Source organism: Rhinoraja longicauda, chromosome 17 (genome assembly GCF_053455715.1).
Source record: "Rhinoraja longicauda isolate Sanriku21f chromosome 17, sRhiLon1.1, whole genome shotgun sequence".
Taxonomy (NCBI): domain Eukaryota; kingdom Metazoa; phylum Chordata; class Chondrichthyes; order Rajiformes; family Arhynchobatidae; genus Rhinoraja; species Rhinoraja longicauda.
In genome coordinates this window covers 2468652-2487843 of record NC_135969.1, presented here as the reverse complement: position 1 = coordinate 2487843, position 19192 = coordinate 2468652, and the positions used below count along the sequence as shown (strand labels likewise).

Below are 19192 nucleotides of genomic sequence, written 5' to 3'. Positions count from 1 at the left end.
GGTTTTCTCTGAGATCTTCGGTTTCCTCCCACACTCCAAAATTGGCTTGATGCCAATGTAAAACTGTCCCGAGTGTGTGTAGGGTAGTGTAATGTGTGGGGGATCGCTGGTCGGTGCGGGCTTGGTGGGCCAAAGGATCTTTATCTCTAAACTAAACTAAAAAACAATTAAAACAATTTTCTACCAAATGTCCTACAATGCCTAGCGAACAATTTTAGTGGGTAACCTGGCAGTTAACAAAGGAACGATGCTTTGGGCAGCTCACAACCCAGTGGCATGAATATTAATTTCTCTAACTTCACGTAACCCCCCTCTCTCCATCCCTCCCCCACCCAAGTTGTACCAGCTTCACAGTTGTCTTCTTGAGTTTCAAGTCAAGTCAAGTCAAATGTATTTGTCGCATCCACATACAAGATGTGCAGTGAAATGAAAATGGCAATGCCTGCGGATTGTGCTCAACTACAAAACAAGATAGAATTATTTTTTTTAACTCCAAAAATAAATGAATACAGTAAATTAAATTAGTCCCTGGTAATGTGAGAGTTAACAGTCCTGATGGCCTGTGGGAAGAAACTCCGTCTCATCCTCTCTGTTTTCACAGCGTGACAGCGGAGGTGTTTGCCTGACCGTAGCAGCTGGAACAGTCCATTGCTGGGGTGGTAGGAGTCCCCCATAATGTTGCTGGCTCTGGATCTGCACCTCCTGATGTATAGGTCCTACAGGGGGGCGAGTGTAGTTCCCATGGTGCGTTCAGCCAAACGCACTACTCTCCGCAGGGCCTTCCTGTCCTGGGCAGAGCTATTCCCAAACCAGATTGAGATGTTGCCAGACAAGATGCTTTCTACAGCCCCAGAGTAGAAGCACTCTACTCGTTCTCACCTAGCCCACAGCTGACAATGGCCTGTTTCCTTTATCATCGTGACTTTTTTGCAGATCTTTCATTCATTTGTTCTATATCTCTCCACCATCGCCATCTATATCGCTCGTTTCCCCTGACTCTCAGTCTGAAGAAGGGTCTTGACTCGAAACGTCACCTATTCCTTCTCTCCAGAGATGCTGCCTGTCCCGCGCTGGGTTACTTTATCTTCGGTTTAAACCAGCATCTGCAGTTCCCAAGGTAGACACAAAATTCAAAGTTGAAAGTTCAAAAGCACTTTATTTGTCCCTGTGGGGCAATTTACAAAGGCACGTCGAGTAGTACAAAAACTATTGGGGTGTGGGGGATGAGCAGGGCGAGCAGCAGGACAGGGGTGGTTGGGAGTTGAGGAGCTGAACAGCCTTGGGGACAAAGGTTGCCCTTTGCTGGAGTAACTCAGCGGATCAGGCAGCATCTCGGGAGAGAAGGAATGGGTGACGTTTCGGGTCGAGACCCTTGTGTCTACCTTCGATTTAAACCAGCATCTGCAGATTTTTTTCCTACACATCTGCAGTTCCTTCCTACGTAAGGAACAATGCTCTTCAACTTCATATTGGCAAAGCCCAGCAAGTAAGATACAAGTCTGAAGTATTGTTTGCCAATATCTGTTGCCACATGCTACATGGATTTCACTTTTCCACGTCTTTAGGAGTACTGGGAGTTTGCAATAATTATGGCCTTGTACCATCACCTCCACTAAAGAACATTTTGCTTTACAAAAGCTCGTTGGGCTAATGTACCTTGTGGTATACACACGATGCTGGAGTAACTCAGCGAGTCAGGCAGCATCTCGGGAGGGAAGGAATGGGTGACGTTTCGGGTCGAGGCCCTTCTTATGTTGACCACAGTCTTCAATCTCGCATTGGATAGAAAATTCTGACATGGATAGAAAATTGGTTGACAGACAGAAAGCAAAGAGTGGGGATAAATGGGTCCCTTTCAGAATGGCAGGCAGTGACTAGTGGGGTACCGCAAGGCTCGGTGCTGGGACCGCAGCTATTTACAATATACATTAATGACTTGCATGAAGGGATTAAAAGTACCATTAGCAAATTTGCAGATGAATCAAAGCTGGGTGGCAGTGTGAACTGTGAGGAAGATGCTATGAGGATGCAGGGTGACTTGGATAGGTTCTGTGAGTGGGCGGATGCATGGCAGATGCAGTTTAATGTGGAGAAGTGTGAGGTTATCCACTTTGGTGGTAAGAATAGGAAGGAAGATTATTATCTGAATGGTGTCAAGTTAGGAAAAGGGGACGTACAACGAGATCTGGGTGTCCTAGTGCATCAGTCACTGAAAGGAAGCATGCAGGTACAGCAGGCAGTGAAGAAATCCAATGGAATGTTGGCCTTCATAACAAGAGGAGTTGAGTATAGGAGCAAAGAGGTCCTTCTACAGTTGTACAGGGCACTAGTGAGACCGCACCTGGAGTACTGTGTGCAATTTTGGTTTCCAAATTTGAGGAAGGATATTCTTGCTATTGAGGGCGTGCAGCGTAGGTTTACTAGGTTAATTCCCGGATTGGCGGGACTGTCATATGTTGAAAGACTGGAGCGACTAGGCTTGTATACACTGGAATTTAGAAGGATGAGAGGAGATCTTATCGAAACGTACAAGATTATTAAGGGGTTGGACACGTTAGAGGCAGGAAACATGTTCTCAATGTTGGGGGAGTCCAGAACAAGGGGCCACAGTTTAAGAATAAGGGGTAGGCCATTTAGAACTGAGATGAGGAAAAACCTTTTCAGTCAGAGAGTTGTGAATCTGTGGAATTCTCTGCCTCAGAAGGCAGTGGAGGCCAATTCTCTGAATGCATTCAAGAGAGAGCTAGATAGAGTTCTTAAGTGTTGCGGAGTCCGGGGGTATGGGGAGAAGGCAGGAACGGGGTACTGATTGAGAATGATCAGCCATGATCACATTGAATGGCGGTGCTGGCTCAAAGGCCTGAATGGCCTCCTCCTGCACCTATTGTCTATGGTCTATTGTGTATTGTCTGTGCTGGGCTTGATACGGCAGTGCCTGATGTTGACACAGTCGACGCCAAGAAGGTGCTGTATTCTCCAAAAATCAACAGGTTTTCATTCAATTAGTACAAAAACCATCAGTTATTGAAAGATTAATTACCCTGTGGTGCAGTGAATCTGTAAATTATCCTGCAATCGATGATTTATTACATTCCTTCACAGGGCACCACTTTAAGGAATGTAGTGCATCTACACCGTTAAATAATTCAAACAGATTCATTGGTTGGAAAAATAACCTGGAGCAAGACTGCCAAATGGATGACTTTTAATTGATTTATAAATGAGCATAATTTCATTGGAACAAAAAATTGCACAAATCATTTTTAATACGTTAATCACTCAAAGGTCGTATCCATGGGACAGCATATTAAAATTTGTACTGAAGGTAGAATTTTCAAAATACCTTGCATATTTTCAAATTGTAGGCTATGCTATTTACGGTGCTCCAGCGGAGGCCTCAATTAGTGACTGAATTGATAGTTTGTCTTTCCCATGGGACAACGTAATTAAGAATTCAAAGGAGAGGCATTGGGCCTGTACGCGCTGGAGTTTAGAAGGATGAGAGCGGACCTCATCGAGACATACAGAAGAGTGAAAGGCTCGGATAGAGTGGATGTGGAGAGGATGTTTCCACTGGTGGGAGAGTCTAGGACCAGAGGCCACAGCCTCAGAATAAAAGGACGTTCCTTTAGGAAGGAAATGAGGAGAAATTTATTTGGTCAGAGGGTGGCGAATCTGTGGAATTGAAGGCTGTGGAGGCCAAGTCAGTGGATATTTTTAAGGCAGAGATAGATAGATTCTTGATTAGTGCAGGTGTCGGGGGTTATGGGAGAAGGCAGGAGAATGGGGTTAGGAGGGAGAGATAGATTAGCCATGAATGGCGGAGGAGACTTGATGGGCCAAATGGCCTCATTCTGCTTCTACCTCATGACCTTATGACCTCAGGAGAGATCACTGGAGATCGTGGAAAAAAGCTGTTTTTATGTCTGGCTGTCGCTGCTTTGACAGTCCGGAGTCGCCTTCCAAAGGGAAGTGCTTCAAAGAGTTTGTGGCCGGGGTGAGAGGGGTCAGAGATGATCTTGCCCGCTCGCTTCCTGGCCCTTGCAGTGTACAGTTCGTCAATGGGGGGAAGGTTGCAGCCAACAACCTTCTCAGCTGTGCGAACGATCCGTTGCAGCCTCCGGAAATAGAAGATGTCCATTGCTCCACATGGGGCTTAGCTTAAACTGAGTTAACAGTCCAGAAAAACATTTGAACCCTAATGTAATGAAACGTGCTCCAAGTCCCTTTAACTGGGAAAGGCCCTCAACATATCTTACATATCCTGAGAACAATCTGCAGGAAAAAAATAGTTAGAGTATAATACTTTAAGGATGGGCCTCCAAATTTGGAACCCTTTTTCACTGTGCTATAAACAGTATTGTTCTAAGGAGGAAAATGGTAAGGGCCTGAGGAAATGGCATTCACTTTTACATCCCCTGCCTTCCTACATTCATGATTCAATGGCCAACAAGCTGCAATAACAAACGGTGTTTTGGACTGACTTCCGCACAACTGGTATCTTAAGAATTCGGCAGTCACCCCACCTTGCGCAGGTAGAGCTGCTGCCTCACAGCGCCAGAGACCCCGGTTCCATCCTGACTGCAAGTGCTTGCCTGTACGGAGTTTGTACGTTCTCCCCGTGACCTGCGTGGATTTTCTCCGAGATCTTCGGATTACTCCCACACTCCAAAGGCGTACAGGTTTGTAGGTTAATTGGTATCAATGTAAAATTGTCCCTCGTGTGTGTAGGGTAGTGGTAATGTGCGGGGATGGGCTGGTCGGTGCGGGTTCGGTGGGCCAAAGGGCCTGTTTCCACGCTGTACCTCTAAGCTAAACTAAACTAAACTAAATCAGCAGTATCATGAAACCTTTTCTTTTAGCAGTCTATGTTAGGAACGAATACTTCCTGCTGCATTTAGCTGCAATCTGAAGCATTCTCTCCTATTCACCACTATGTACTTCAAATTAATCCTCAGGCAAGGTTCTCCTCAAACTAATGCTCAGGTTTTTCGGTTAATTGGCCTGGTATAAATTTAAAATTGCCCCAAGTGTGTAAATGTGCGGGGATCGCTGGTCGATGCAGACTCGGTGGGCCGAAACGCCTCTTTCCGCGCTGTATCTCTAAACTAAACTAAACTAAACTAAACCTCTAACTGCTGCTGATTTGCAAAGACCCCGGGAATTGGATTAGAGAAATTCTACTTGTCTTGCTCCTTGAACCGGTCGGTACAAGCACAACATGCAATATTCAGCACGCTTTGCAGCATTTGCACAATGGACAATTGGGGAAGTGGATCGCGGGGATTCTGGGACATTTCAGTTCAACCGCAATGTCTTCTCACTGTTTTACTTGCAACTGTAATGACATTATGGGCGGCACGGTGGCACAGCGGCAGAGTTGCTGCCTTTCAGCGCTTGCAGCGCCAGAGACCCGGGTTTGATCCCGACCACGGGTACTAGTCTGTACGGAGTTTGTACGTTCTCCCCGTGACAGAGTGGCTTTCTCCGAGATCTTCGGTTTCCTCCCACACTCCAAAGACGTGCAGGTTGGTAGGTTCATTGGCTTGGTGTAAATAAGTGTAAAACTGTCCCTGGTGTGTGTGTGGCGTAGCGTTAAAGTGCGGGGATCGCTGGTCGGCGCGGACATGGTGGGCTGAAGGGCCTGTTCTGAGCTTTATCTCTAAACTAAACTAAACGAAACCAACATTCGTACCATTCTTTATGTAGAGAGGTGAACCGAAAGGCCATGATTTTCCTGAAGATAGACACAAAAGGCTGGAGTAACTCAGCGGGTCAGACAGCACCTCTGGAGAAAAGGAGTCGGTGACATTTTTGGGGTTGAGACCCTGTTTTGATGAGATGATGATTTTCTCGTGCAGGCTGAGTAAGCTGTGCTGTGAGCAGGGTGTGCAGAATAGTACAGCTGCCTCCTAACTCCCAGCATCGCAAGTGCAACCTTGACCTCCGGCAGAGCCTGCACCTTCTCCCTGTGACAGTCAGTTTTCATCTGGGTACTCAGGTTTCCTCTTGTCTCCCAAATATCTGCAGGTCGGTAGGTTAATTGGCCAGTGTAAATTGCCCCCCTATTTTCACGACGAATGGTGGAATCTTATGGGAGTTGAGAGGAATGCAGGAGGAATTAAAATGGGCCTGTGTAGGATGGAACTGCAGGTGCTGGTTTACACCGAAGATGGACACAAAATGCTGGAGTAACTCAGCGGGACAGGCAGCCAGCACATGTGTACCGAGGTACAGTGAAAAGTTTTTGTTACCTGCTATCCAGTCCGTGGAAAGACAATACACGATTACATAGAAACATAGAAAATAGGTGCGGGAGGAGGCCATTCGGCCCTTCGAGGCAGTGCCGCCATTCATTGTGATTATGGCTGACCATCCACAATCAATAACCCGTGCCTGCCTTCTCCCCATATCCCTTGATTCCACTAGCCCCTAGAGCTCTATCTGACTCTCTTATACAAATCTTCATCCAGTGATTTAGCCTCCACTGCCCTCTGTGGCAGAGAATTCCACAAATTCACAACTCTCTGGGTGAAAAAGTTCCTTCTCACCTCAGTTTGAAATGGCCTCCCCTTTATTCTAAGACTGTGGCCCCTGGTTCTGGAATCACCCAACATTGGGAACATTTTTCCTGCATCTAGCTTGTCCAGTCCTTTTATAATTTGATACGTCTCTATAAGATCCCCTTTCATCCTTCTAATTCCAGTGAATACAAGCCTAGTCTTTTACAATCGAGCCATTTACAGTGTATTAGATGCATGATAAAGGAATAACGTTTAGTGCAAGGTAAAGCCAGCAAAGCCTGAACAAAGGAAGTCCGAGGGTCACCAATGAGGTAGATAGTAGTTCGGACTGCTCTCTGGTTGTGGTAGGATGGTTCAGTTGCCTGATAACAGCTATTAGCTTCATGTTTTGTCTCTATGGAAACCTAATCCTATGGGGAAAATACTAGACGTGGGACATGTGATTGGATATTAAAAAGTCTCTGCAGATTTGATCTTACTCAAATAAAATGGTCAAAGCAATAATCTAACCATCCTAATTGGATGCTCAGAGGGAATTCTCTATTGGTAATTTATCTCTTTACAGGATGCAGTACATTTTAAGTAATTAAACTGCTGAACTATTGATGTGTGTTGCATATTTACTTGCAAATGACCTTGTTACATACTTTATCATATCATATCATATCTATACAGCCGGAAACAGGCCTTTTCGGCCCTCCAAGTCCGTGCCGCCCAGCGATCCCCGTACATTAACACTATCCTACACCCACTAGGGACAAAAAATTTTTTTTTACATTTACCCAGCCAATTAACCTACATACCTGTACGTCTTTGGAGTGTGGGAGGAAACCGAAGATCTCGGAGAAAACCCACGCAGGTCACGGGGAGAACGTACAAACTCCTTGCAGTGCAGCACCCGTAGTCAGGATCGAACCTGAGTCTCCGGCGCTGCATTCGCTGTAAAGCAGCAACTCTACCGCTGCGCTACCGTGTCGCACTTTTCAAGTTGCAAATATGACGGAAAATTAATTGGCAGTAAGAGTTAGTCCAATTTGAATTGCAAATATAGTGAGTGAAGCTCTAAAAGAATCTTATGTTCAGCACTCTCGACAGAGAACAGAGAGCTTATCTCAACGGATCACTCCTGATGTAACCCGTAGCAACCAGCCCAGAGCAATACATGTGCAGGTATTAAGTGAAACGCCAGTCTGTCCATTTCTTGTTTTTTTAGATTTAGAGATACAGCGCGGAAACAGGCCCTTCGGCCCACCGAGTTCGCGCCGCCCAGCGATCCCCGCACATTAACACTATCCTACACACACTAGGGACAATTTTTACATTTACCCAGTCAATTAACCTACATACCTGTACGTCTTTGGAGTGTGGGAGGAAAACGAAGATCTCGGAGAAAACCCACGCAGGTCACGGGGAGAACGTACAAACTCCGTGCAGACGGCGTCCGTAGTCGGGATTGAACCTGAGTCTCCGGCGCTGCATTCGCTGTAAGGCAGCAACTCTACCGCTGCGCCACCATGCCGCCGTTTCAATCATGCGCATTATTGTAGGAATATTAAAGCCCCTGTCCCACCTAGGCGATGTTTTAGGTGACTACAGGTGACTAGGCTGTCGCCACACGGTCGTCGGGGTGTCACCTGTACGGTCGTGAGTCGTCTCCAAAGAGTCGTAGCGTTTTTCTAGTCGCCACTGGATTTTGAGATGTTTAAACATTTTCAGCGACTGTTGGTTTGACGCCAATGATCATAGCTTGACGTGTCCTGACGTGGGCACTGTCGTAGGCTGTCACCAGGTGATGTAGGTTGTTGCCGGTGCTGACTTTGGTGAATTCCATTGGCGACGACCTACGTCAACCGGCGACAGGTACCGGCGTCAAAACCGGAGGCCAAAATGACGTGAATTATCTTCAGTTGTCGCCGACAGGCTCGTAGCTTGTCGCGGGTAGACGTAGGTTGACTTCAGTTGTTGAAGGTTGTCACCTGTGTGGTCGTAGGTTGTCGTAGGTGCGGTCGTAGGTGGACGTCCTAAGTCGCAACGATTGGGTCGCCGGTTGTCGGTAGCTTGCCGTAGCTTGACGTCGACTAGGTGGTAGGTTGTTGTAGACATTGTCGTAGACATTGTCGTAGGGGGGGTCCAGTCGTCGGTTTATCAGCAACCTGCTACAATTATGACAGTCGCCGGCAGTCGCCTAAAAAAACGCCTAAGTGGGACAGGGCCTTAACTGTGCTGATTAGTGTAGGAAGGAACTGCAGATGCTAGTTTACACCGAAGACAGACACAAAATGCTGGAGTAACTCAGCGGGTCAGGCAGCATCTCTGGAGAGAAGGAATGGGTGATGTTTCGGGTCGAGACCCTTCTTCAGTCTGAAGAAGGGTCTCGACCCGAAACGTCACCCATTCCTTCTCTCCAGAGATGCTGCCTGACCCATTGAGTTACTCCAGCATTTTGTGTCTACCTTCGATTTAAGCCAGCATCTGCAGTTATTTTTCCTAACCTTCGTATCATGCCTGATCATCTGTGCAAAATTCAAAATCTTTCCTTTGAAAATGTCAAGGCTCATGAATATTTATGCCGCGTCTTGATAATTTTGCCAACGCCATTCGCTGAAGCACTGCCTTCACTCTTTAACATGCCTGTGTTTTGTAACAGAATTGCTCGGAAACAGTGTTGCATCTCGTACTTGGAGGAGCAGAACTGTTTGGTGGGTATGAACTTTGCTAAAGAAAGTGAAGACTGCTTTGCAAACCCAAAAGACGTCTGTGGAGCCGACATATACAAGGCAAGTACTGTGCTGAGGGGCACCCTGCTGCCAACGCACTTTCATGGTTTATTTTGCTTGTACAGAGTAAACCTCTGCCTGGCCTGAAAGTAGGGTTGCCAACTGTCCCGTATTGTAGGCCGGGACAGTGCAGGCTAACGGAGTGTGTTCAGGGAGCAGGGCGGAGTGTGTTCGCCTAATGGAGGTTGCCTAGCACTCGGCCCCGCTCCCCGAACACACTCCGTTAACCTACACTGTCCCACGGGCCGCTGTAGGCCGGGACAGTGTAGGCTGACGGAGTGTGTTCGGGGAGCGGGGCCGAGTCCTAGGGTTGCCAACTGTCCCGTATTTGCCAGGACATCCCGTATATTGGGCTAAATTGGTTTGTCTCGTATGGGACGGCCCTTGTCTTGTATTAGGCCCGGGGGGGGGGGCGGGGGGGCGCTGTAGGCCCGGACACTGTAGGCCCGGACACTGAAAGACCCGGACACTGAAAGGCCCGGACACTGTAGGCCGAGACACTGTAGGCCCGGGGGCCGCTGGAGGCCCAGACAGTGTAGGCTAACGGAGAATGTTCGGGAGCGGGGCCGAGTGTGCTCACCTAACGGAGGTTGCATAGCAACCCACCTCCTGGCCCGGGCGGCTGCCATTGGTGGAGCGGGAGCACGTGGCCGCTGGCTGGGTGAGGTCACGTGGGGCGCGGGGCGGTGACATCACCTTGTCCCGTATTTGGGAGTGAAATAGATGGCGACCCTACCTGAAAGGACTGTCGGGGTTCACTTGCACCTCCTCCAACTTCATCAACCTCATCCTCGATGCTCCTGGTGTACGCTCAGATATATCGGCGAGACCAAGCATAGACTTGACCATCGCTTCGCTGAACACTCTTGCGAGGTCAGCCTTGGCCTACCTGATCTCCTGTTTGCCAAAACATTTTAACTCCCCCTCCCATTCCCACAGTGACCTTTCTGTCCTGGGCCTCCTCCACTGTCAGAGTGAGGTACGGTTGCCAACTTCTTCGCTCCCAAATATGGGACAAGGTAACATCACCGCCCCGCCTCGCCCGCGCCCCACATGACCTCACCCAGCCAGCGGCCACGTGCTCCCGGCCCAGGCGGCCGCCATTGGTGGAGCACGAGGCCGCTGGCTGGGTGAGGTCACGTGGGGCACGGGGCGGTGACGTCACCCTTTGTCCCTTATTTGGGAGTGAGGAAGTTGGCAACCCTACTAATATGGGACAAGGGCGATCCCGTACGGGACAAACTAATTTAGCCCAAAATACGGGATGTCTCGGCTAATACGGGACAGTTGGCAACCCTAGAGTGAGGCCACATTCAAATTGGAGGAACAGCACCTCATATTTCACTTGGGCAGCTTACACCCCAGCAGTATGAATATTAATTGATCTAATTTCAAGTAACTCCTGCATTCCTTCCCCCCCTCCGCTCTGCCCCCCTCCTCTCCCCCACCCTAGCGGTCCACTGTTCACATCCTTGTACCCCTGCAGTCAGCACATCTTCCCCAGCCAACAATGGGCCATCATGGACTCCACCCTTCGTAGGCTGAGGTCACCTGTTGCTGGCCCTGTTCTGTCCTGCCTTCTCTATCTTTCAGTCTGAAGAAGGGTTTCCGAACCGAAACGTCACCTATTCCTTCTCTTCAGGGATGCCGCCTGACCCAGTCCTGAAGCATTTACTTCAGCATGTTGTGTCTTATCTTCAAGAGAAGGGTTGTGTATGGGGTTGGATCAAGGTACTGTCCTATCACGAGGGTCTGACCTCTCCTGGGGAATGAGACGGAACACATTTCCTTGTGCCCCCTGCGTCCACATTATGGAATGGAGCTGATCAGAAAGCAGCACATAAGGCAGTATTGTGTGGAAAATTATTGTGTCGCAAATTGTATTGAAAATAATACGGTTTTTCAAGACTGTATTGAACATCACACCCTGAAAGGTGACAAGAATGTTTAGAGTGATGTAAATCTAAGGCAAAGGAAAAAGTTAGCACAGCTCGGATCACTGAAATGACTGTTGTGTTAAACCTGAAATGTTGTTTCATTAAGCACCTAGAGTCACTTACAATCCACTTGCAATTTGTTCCAAAGAAAGTTTAATAATTGCTTTCTGGAATTCCCTCTCCCACATTTGCATTTCACAGAAACATAGAAAATAGGTGCAGGAGGAGGCCATTTGGCCCTTCGAGCCAGCACCGCCATTCATTGTGATCATGGCTGATCATCCACAATCAGTACCCCGTGCCTGCCTTCTCCCCATATCCCCTGATTCCGCTAGCCCCTAGAGCTCTATCCAATTCTCTTTTAAATTCATCCAGTGAATTGGCCTCCACTGCCTTCTGTGGCAGAGAATTCCACAAATTCACAACACTGGGTGAAAAAGTTTTTTCTCACCTCAGTTTTAAATGGCCTCCTCTTTATTCTTAGATTGGGAACATTTTTCCTGCATCTAGCTTGTCCAGTCCTTTTATAATTTTGTACGTTTCTATAAGATCCCCCTCTCATCCTTCTAAATTCCAGTGAATACAAGTCCAGTCTTTCCAATCTTTCCTCGTATGACAGTCCCGCCATCCCGGGGATTAACCTCGTGAACCTACGCTGCACTGCCTCAATAGCAAGGATGTCCTTCCTCAAATTATGTTCATTCATCACAGTGAGAGATCTTTCAAAGGTAGATCTTTTCAAAACCGACCTCTGTGTGCAGTCATCAGGTTTGATTTGAAGTCCCTTGTGCTTTAGGCAAATGGTTTAATATAAATTGTATTTTGGGTTATCTATGAAACACTGCATTTCTCAGTAAACTAACAGGCAGGAATCAGTTGATGGTAACCAAGTGTCCATTGAACACAAAAATGTCCAGTCAAATAAATTCACCCACTACATTTAGGCCAAGGAACTGATATGGGAAACATTCATTAAAATAAACTATAGGCGTTTCATCTTTACTAGGAAAACTTGTTTAGTTTAGTTTAAGATACAGCGCGGAAACAGGCCCTTCGGCCCACCGAGCCCGCACTGACCAGCGATCCCCGCACATTAACACTATCCTACACACACTAGGGACAATTTACAATTATACTAAGCCAATTAACCTACAAACCTGTACGTCTTTAGTGTGTGGGAGGAGACCGAAGATCTTGGAGAAAACCCACGTGGGTCACGGGGAGAACGTACAAACTCTGTACAGACAACACCCTTAGTCGGGATGGAACCCGGGTCTTCGGCGCTGTAAGGCAGCAACTCTACCGCTGCGCCACCGTGCCGCCCTAGATCATGTTCCTTTAAAGTCAAGGAGCCGGAGGGCTTGGTTCTTCATGTGTTGTTTGCCATTTCATCTTGCAATTTATAATCAGGGTCCTCACCAGCATTAATTGTGTAATCTGGAGATTTTATCTGCTTAATCGAGGTGGGAATGCTAAAGAAATATTTCCTGTTAAATCGTGGATGTGTGCTGTAATGATTTGTTATTATCTGCTCTAATTTGGTTCTCCTTTCAGAAATGTTGTGACTGCTGTACATTAGGTATTATATTCTGGAACCAGTACAGAGTGTGTGAAGAGAAGCCGAGCCTGGGCTTCCCCTGCAGTCAGGCATTTATAAGCTGCTGTGTCGAGGCTGAAGACCTGGGGCATTTCCCCGTGAGGCGCTGGCTCAAGCCAAGACCACTCCCTGAGACCACGTCCATTCCTGAAGAAGGTACTGCATTATTTTACATGTGGATTTATCATTAAAAAAGATGATATGCAATTTCTCATGATCGGAAAGGTCACAAACTCCAAAAACACTTTGAGGGAAGCTTTTGACTCACTAACTCCCAACTGAGCAACTGTCTAGCTCCCAAATAAGGGATAAAGGGTGACGTCACCGCCCCGCGCCCCACGTGACTTCACCCAGCCAGTGGCCACGTGCTCCCGCTCCACCAATGGCGGCCGCCCGGGCCGGCAGACGGGTTGCTAAGCAACCTTCGTTCGGCGAACACACTCGGCCCCGCTCCCCGAACACACTCTGTTAGCCTACACTGTCCGGGCCTATAGCGGCGTCCGGGCCTAACATGGGACAAACCAATTTAGCCCAAAATACGGGATGTCCCGGCTAATACGGGACAGTTGCCAACCCTACTTCCTACTGCCTACTTCTTGTTAGTTTTTTTTTGGTTTAAAGATACAGCGCGAAAACAAGGCCCTTCAGCTCACCGAGTCCACGCCGACCAGCGATCCCCGCACATTAACACTATTCTAAACTAGGGACAATTTACATTTTATACCAAGCCAATTAACCTGCAAACCTTTGGAGTGTGGGTGGAAACGAGATCTTGGAGAAAACCCACGCAGGTCACGGGGAGAACGTACAAACTCCTAAAGAAAATCAAAACTGGTGTTTGAACATTAATTGAGAATCTTACACACTCATTTGGTAACTTGAAATGTCATCCTACCTACTGGAGATCTTGGAAAACTAGTGGGTGGCACTAGAAATATGCAAACCAGTTTCTAATCTGCCAAAACACCCTGACTGTAACGTCCATGGTGAAGGAAAGGTTCTTAAAAGTTGACACACCATGAGGAGATTTCGCAGTGGAGCGGCAAAATGTGTAGGAAGAAAAACTGCAGATGCTGGTTTAAATCGAAGGTAAACACAAAATGCTGGAGTAACTGAGCGGGTCAGGCAGCATCTCTGGGGAGAAGGAAAGGGTGACGTTTCGGGTCTTCTATTCTCCTATGTCTAGCCTACACGAGTGGTAAATCTACAGTAATGAGAGGATGAGAGGAGATCTTATCGAAACGTATAAGATATTAAGGGTTTGGACACGTTAGAGGCAGGAAACATGTTCCCAATGTTGGGGGAGTCCAGAACAAGGGACCACAGTTTAAGAATAAGGGGTAGGCCATTTAGAACTGAGATGAGGAAAAACTTTTTCAGTCAGAGAGTTGTGAATCTGTGGAATTCTCTGCCTCTGAAGGCAGTGGAGGCCAATTCTCTGAATGCATTCAAGAGAGAGGGTAGATAGAGCTCTTAAGGATAGCGGAGTCAGGGGGTATGGGGAGAAGGCAGGAACGGGGTACTGATTGAGAATGATCAGCCATGATCACATTGATTGGCGGTGCTGGCTCGAGGGGCTGAATGGCCTCCTGCTGCACCTATTGTCTATTGTCTATTGTAACAAATTAACCTGACAACTTGATGTGGGAAGAAACTAGAGCACTCGAGGGGAGGTTCACGTGGTCTTTGAGCAAACGTGCAATGTCCAAGTAGACGTCAACGGAGGTTACAATCAAAGATACTAGAGGAACAAGATAGACCACTCGACCCCGTAGTATGTCATGACGCCATTTTAGTAGGCAGAAACTTGCAGAAACATTTAAAAAGAAAAATAACCAAAAATCTGTGAATTGATGGATGAGATACATTCTGCATTTTAATGGGATCACCACACATACTGTTCCCCCACAGCACTGATTACACTGTGAGAGGCATAGCGAACGGCGGGTTTTGCCTACTAAAATGGCTCCTTTGCGTACTACACTTCAGTATACGCGATTTCAACGGAGCGGTACATCTTGTTCCTCTAGTATTCTTTGGTTACAATCTCCACCTGTTGTTTGAGCTGTGAAGATTCAGCAGCAGATACTGCTCCCATTACACACTGTCCAGATAACCTGTGACGCGGTTGAGTCTCAGGCAGGTTATTAGAGTGTACTCAGAGTTTATAGATATGCGGCTGTACAGTTGATCCCTTACCATCAATAGTCAAGTCAAGTCAAGTCAATTTTATTTGTATAGCACATTTAAAAACAACCCACGTTGACCAAAGTGCTGTACATCAGTTCAGGTACTGAGAAACGAACATACAATGGCACACAAACATAACAGCACATACATAAACAGTTCACAGCGCCCCCTCAGAGGGCCTCAAACGCTACACTGCTTGCAGGGCATATGTCGAGAACAAGACCTATGTTCAGGACCTGGCATGAGAGGCATAGATCGGGCAGACGCACAGAGTCTCTTGCTCAGAGTGGGTGAACTGAGGACCCGAGGACATAGGTTTAAGGTGAAGGGGAAAAGACTTAATAGGAATCTGAGGGGTTACTTTTTCACACAAAGGGTGGTGGGTGGGTGGAACAAGCTGCCAGAGGAGGCAGTTGAGGCAGGGACTGAACCAACGTTTAAGAAATAGTTAGACAGGTACATGGATAGGACAGGTTTGGAGGGATTTGGATCAAATGATTGTCAGGGGTTGTGGGGAGAAGGCAGGAGAATAGGGTTAGGAGGGAGAGATAGGTCAGCCATGATTGAATGGTGCAGTAGTCTTGATGGGCCGAATGGCCTAATTCTGCTCCTATCACTTATGATCTTATGAAAAGCAGGCAGATGGGACTAGTGTAGCCGGGACATGTTGGCCGGTGTGGGCAAGTTGGGCCGAAGAGCTTATTTCCACACCGTATCACTCCATGACTTTGTGACTCTATGACCCAGCAGTTGTGACTCTATACCAGATTCCCACGGAAATGCCCCTCAATCATTTTGATCTTTTGTACATTGTTTAATAATATTAGTGCGGTTCTTTTTGCAGATTTGTCAGTGTGATATGCTGTTGGTTGTTCCAAAGATCTTTTTCTTGTAGCTCTCCAGTCTGTTGCCGATGACACTGCTCTCGAAGTAAGATTCTCAGTTTCCACCAGCAAAATGTTTACCAAATTAGTGTAGGTTCCAGTAAGGAGTTTAAAAAAAAATGTGGCTAATTGAAGTTTTGAGAAAGTCAGTTATGTTGATGATCAGGTAATCCTGAGTAACTGGTTCATTGCTATAGACCAGGGGTGGCCAAACTTGCTTGATGTAAGAGCCACATACGATAAAGTTCAGATGTTTGACAGCCGCAAGACATGAACAAAATTTAAACATACGTTTTTATTGTTACATACACATTTTGTTACAAAAATATTAAGAAATGCATGTATGCAATAATATTTATTCATGTATGCAGTTTTTTAAACTGTTAATTTGTATTAGTTTCAGTAACACAAAGTACACATATATACCAAATGTTTTCAAAATCTTGACTGATGATTGTTTTAACTATATTGAGCGTATTTAATACGGTAATGAACTAAGGGAACTTCTAAGATAAATGTGCGAATTTGCATTTCAGTAACATAAAATGAGACTGCCAAAACTAAAACTAAAAAGAAAAAAAATTATATTTTTAATGATATTTATTTGTCTTAGTAAATATCAGGTCAAAACATGGAGGAAAATATGGAAAAAAAAAGCAAACCAATAAAATCAGATACCACCTTACAAAATTACAGTCAATAGACAATAGACAATAAGTGCAGGAGTAGGCCATTCAGCCCTTCGAGCCAGCACCACCATTCAATGCGATCATGGCTGATCACTCTCAATCAGTATCCTGTTCCTGCCTTCTCCCCATACCCCCTCACTCTGCTATCCTTAAGAGCTCTATCCAGCTCTCTCTTGAAAGCATCCAACGAACTGGCCTCCACTGCCTTCTGAGGCAGAGAATTCCACACCTTCACCACTCTCTGACTGAAAAAGTTCTTCCTCATCTCCGTTCTAAATGGCCTACCCCTTATTCTTAAACTGTGGCCCCTTGTTCTGGACTCCCCCAACATTGGGAACATGTTTCCTGCCTCTAACGTGTCCAATCCCCTAATTATCTTATATGTTTGAATAAGATCGAGCTCTTGTTTTAACTATATTGAGCGTATTTAATACGGTAATGAACTACGGGAACTTCTAAGAAAAATGTGCGAATTTGCATTTCAGTAACATAAAATGAGACTGCCAAAACTAAAACTAAAAAGGAAAACATTATATTTTTAATGATATTTATTTGTCTTAGTAAATATCAGGTCAAAACATGGAGGAAAATATGGAGAAAAAAAAGCAAACCAATAAAATCAGATACCACCTTACAAAATTACAGTCCGAAGTGTACCAAATAGGTCTGCACAGTTCAACGTCTTGTGCGTGAGTGCAGTCGGGCCTAGACTCATTAAGCCACCTGTGACCACACTCACTCCCCGGTGCACCCAAATCTTTAACCCCCTTACCCATGACCTCAGTCTTCTGACATTCCTCTGTAACCCTTGCTAACCTGAAATTTCTTTAATCCCTCTGCCTCCCACCATTCCCTCCCCCAGCACTAAAGAACATTTAGCATTAAAATCAGGATTTAAATTCTTAAATATTTTTACTAACCATGAACATTAAACTTACGTTTTATTCCAATGGGGTCTCAATTCATACCCAGTAAATAATTATAAAGCTTGACATTTTTTCTTATTTACCTTTTATATTAACTGTGATGAAAAAAGGAGCTCAGCCAACATATTTCCACGAGCCGCATATTAAAGGTCAAAGAGCCGCATGTGGCTCGCGAGCCGCGGTTTGGCCACCCCTGCTATAGACAATAGACAATAGACAATAAGTGCAGGAGGAGGCCATTCGACCCTTCGAGCCAGCACCGCCATTCAATGTGATCATGGCTGATCATTCTCAATCAGTACCCCGTTCCTGCCTTCTCCCCATACCCCCTGACTCCGCTATCCTTAAGAGCTCTATCTAGCTCTCTCTTGAATGCATTCAGAGAATTGGCCTCCACTGCCTTCTGAGGCAGAGAATTCCACAGATTCACAACTCTCTGACTGAAAAGGTTTTTCCTCATCTCCGTTCTAAATAGCCTACCCCTTATTCTTAAACTGTGGCCCCTTGTTCTGGACTCCCCCAACATTGGGAAGATTTGAAGAGATTAACCAAGCACAATTCATTATATGTTCAAGTCCAATTCATTATATTTTCCTGGTGGGTTCTGTACATTTATTAAGTAATAAAAATATAAACAGTTATGAGTGTGGAGTTGTCTATACTGGGCACTCTTTTTAGAAATAATAAATATATCATCAAAGGAAATTCTGATGGAGGATAGAAATGTTTGCAGTGTTTAATAGTTACTCCACTAATGTGATTCAATGAATAAATGTAATGCTTTGCTTCTGACTTGTAGTCCTTGGTAATTAGAAATTTCCAATTAGGAGCTCTGTTTAAAAAGATGAATTGCTTGTCATTTGTAGCCCTTTCTCCAACTTGTGCTTCTTTCCTGTGCCTCTCGCCGCTGAAAGAATGGGAAGGCTACAGTAGATCTCTGATGTTTTGCAATTTAAATTGTTTTAAAGTTTCAGCCGAATGCCCTACTCCTGCACCTATTGTCTATTGTCTATTCATCAACTCAATGAACAATGACAGACACAAAAAGCTGGAGTAACTCAGCGGGTCAGGCAGCATCTCTGGAGAGAAGGAATAGGTGTTGTTTCGGGTTGAGATGCTTCTTCAGACTGAAGAAGGGCTCCAGTCTGAAGAAGGGTCTCGACCCGAAACGTCACCTATTCCTTTTCTTTTTTTTTTAAATGTCAAGTCAAATTTATTTGTCACATACACATACACGATGTGCAGTGAAATGAAAGTGGCAATGCCTGCGGATTGTGCACAAAAAAGAATTACAGTTACAGCATATAAATAAAGTTAATAAGTTACTATAGTGTAGACAAAAATTTAGTCTCTGGAGTTATAAAAGTTGACAGTCCTGATGGCCTGTGGGAAGAAACTCCGTCTCATCCTCTCCGTTTTTACAGCGTGACAGCGGAGGCGTTTGCCTGACCGTAGCATCTGGAACAGTCCGTTACTGGGGTGGCAGGGGTCCCTCATGATCTTGCTTGCTCTGGATCTGCACCTCCTGATGTATAGGTCCTGCAGGGGGACGAGTGTAGTTCCCATGGTGCGTTCTGCCGAACGCACTACTCTCTGCAGGGCCATCCTGTCCTGGGCAGAGCTGTTCCCAAACCAGACTGTAATGTTGCCAGACAGGATGCTCCCGAG

At 46.1% G+C, this 19192-nt stretch overlaps 1 protein-coding gene across 2 annotated transcripts in view; it reads left to right on the top strand.

The window, feature by feature from the left end:
* The window catches only part of fbln2 (fibulin 2), a 224660-nt gene that overhangs the window by 111523 nt on the left and 93945 nt on the right, over positions 1-19192 (top strand). For both annotated transcript variants that reach the window (XM_078413936.1, XM_078413935.1), the window contains exons 5-6: positions 9172-9301; positions 12793-12991. In XM_078413936.1, the coding sequence (XP_078270062.1) occupies positions 9172-9301; positions 12793-12991 (329 nt within the window). The remainder of the gene's footprint in view (positions 1-9171; positions 9302-12792; positions 12992-19192) is intronic.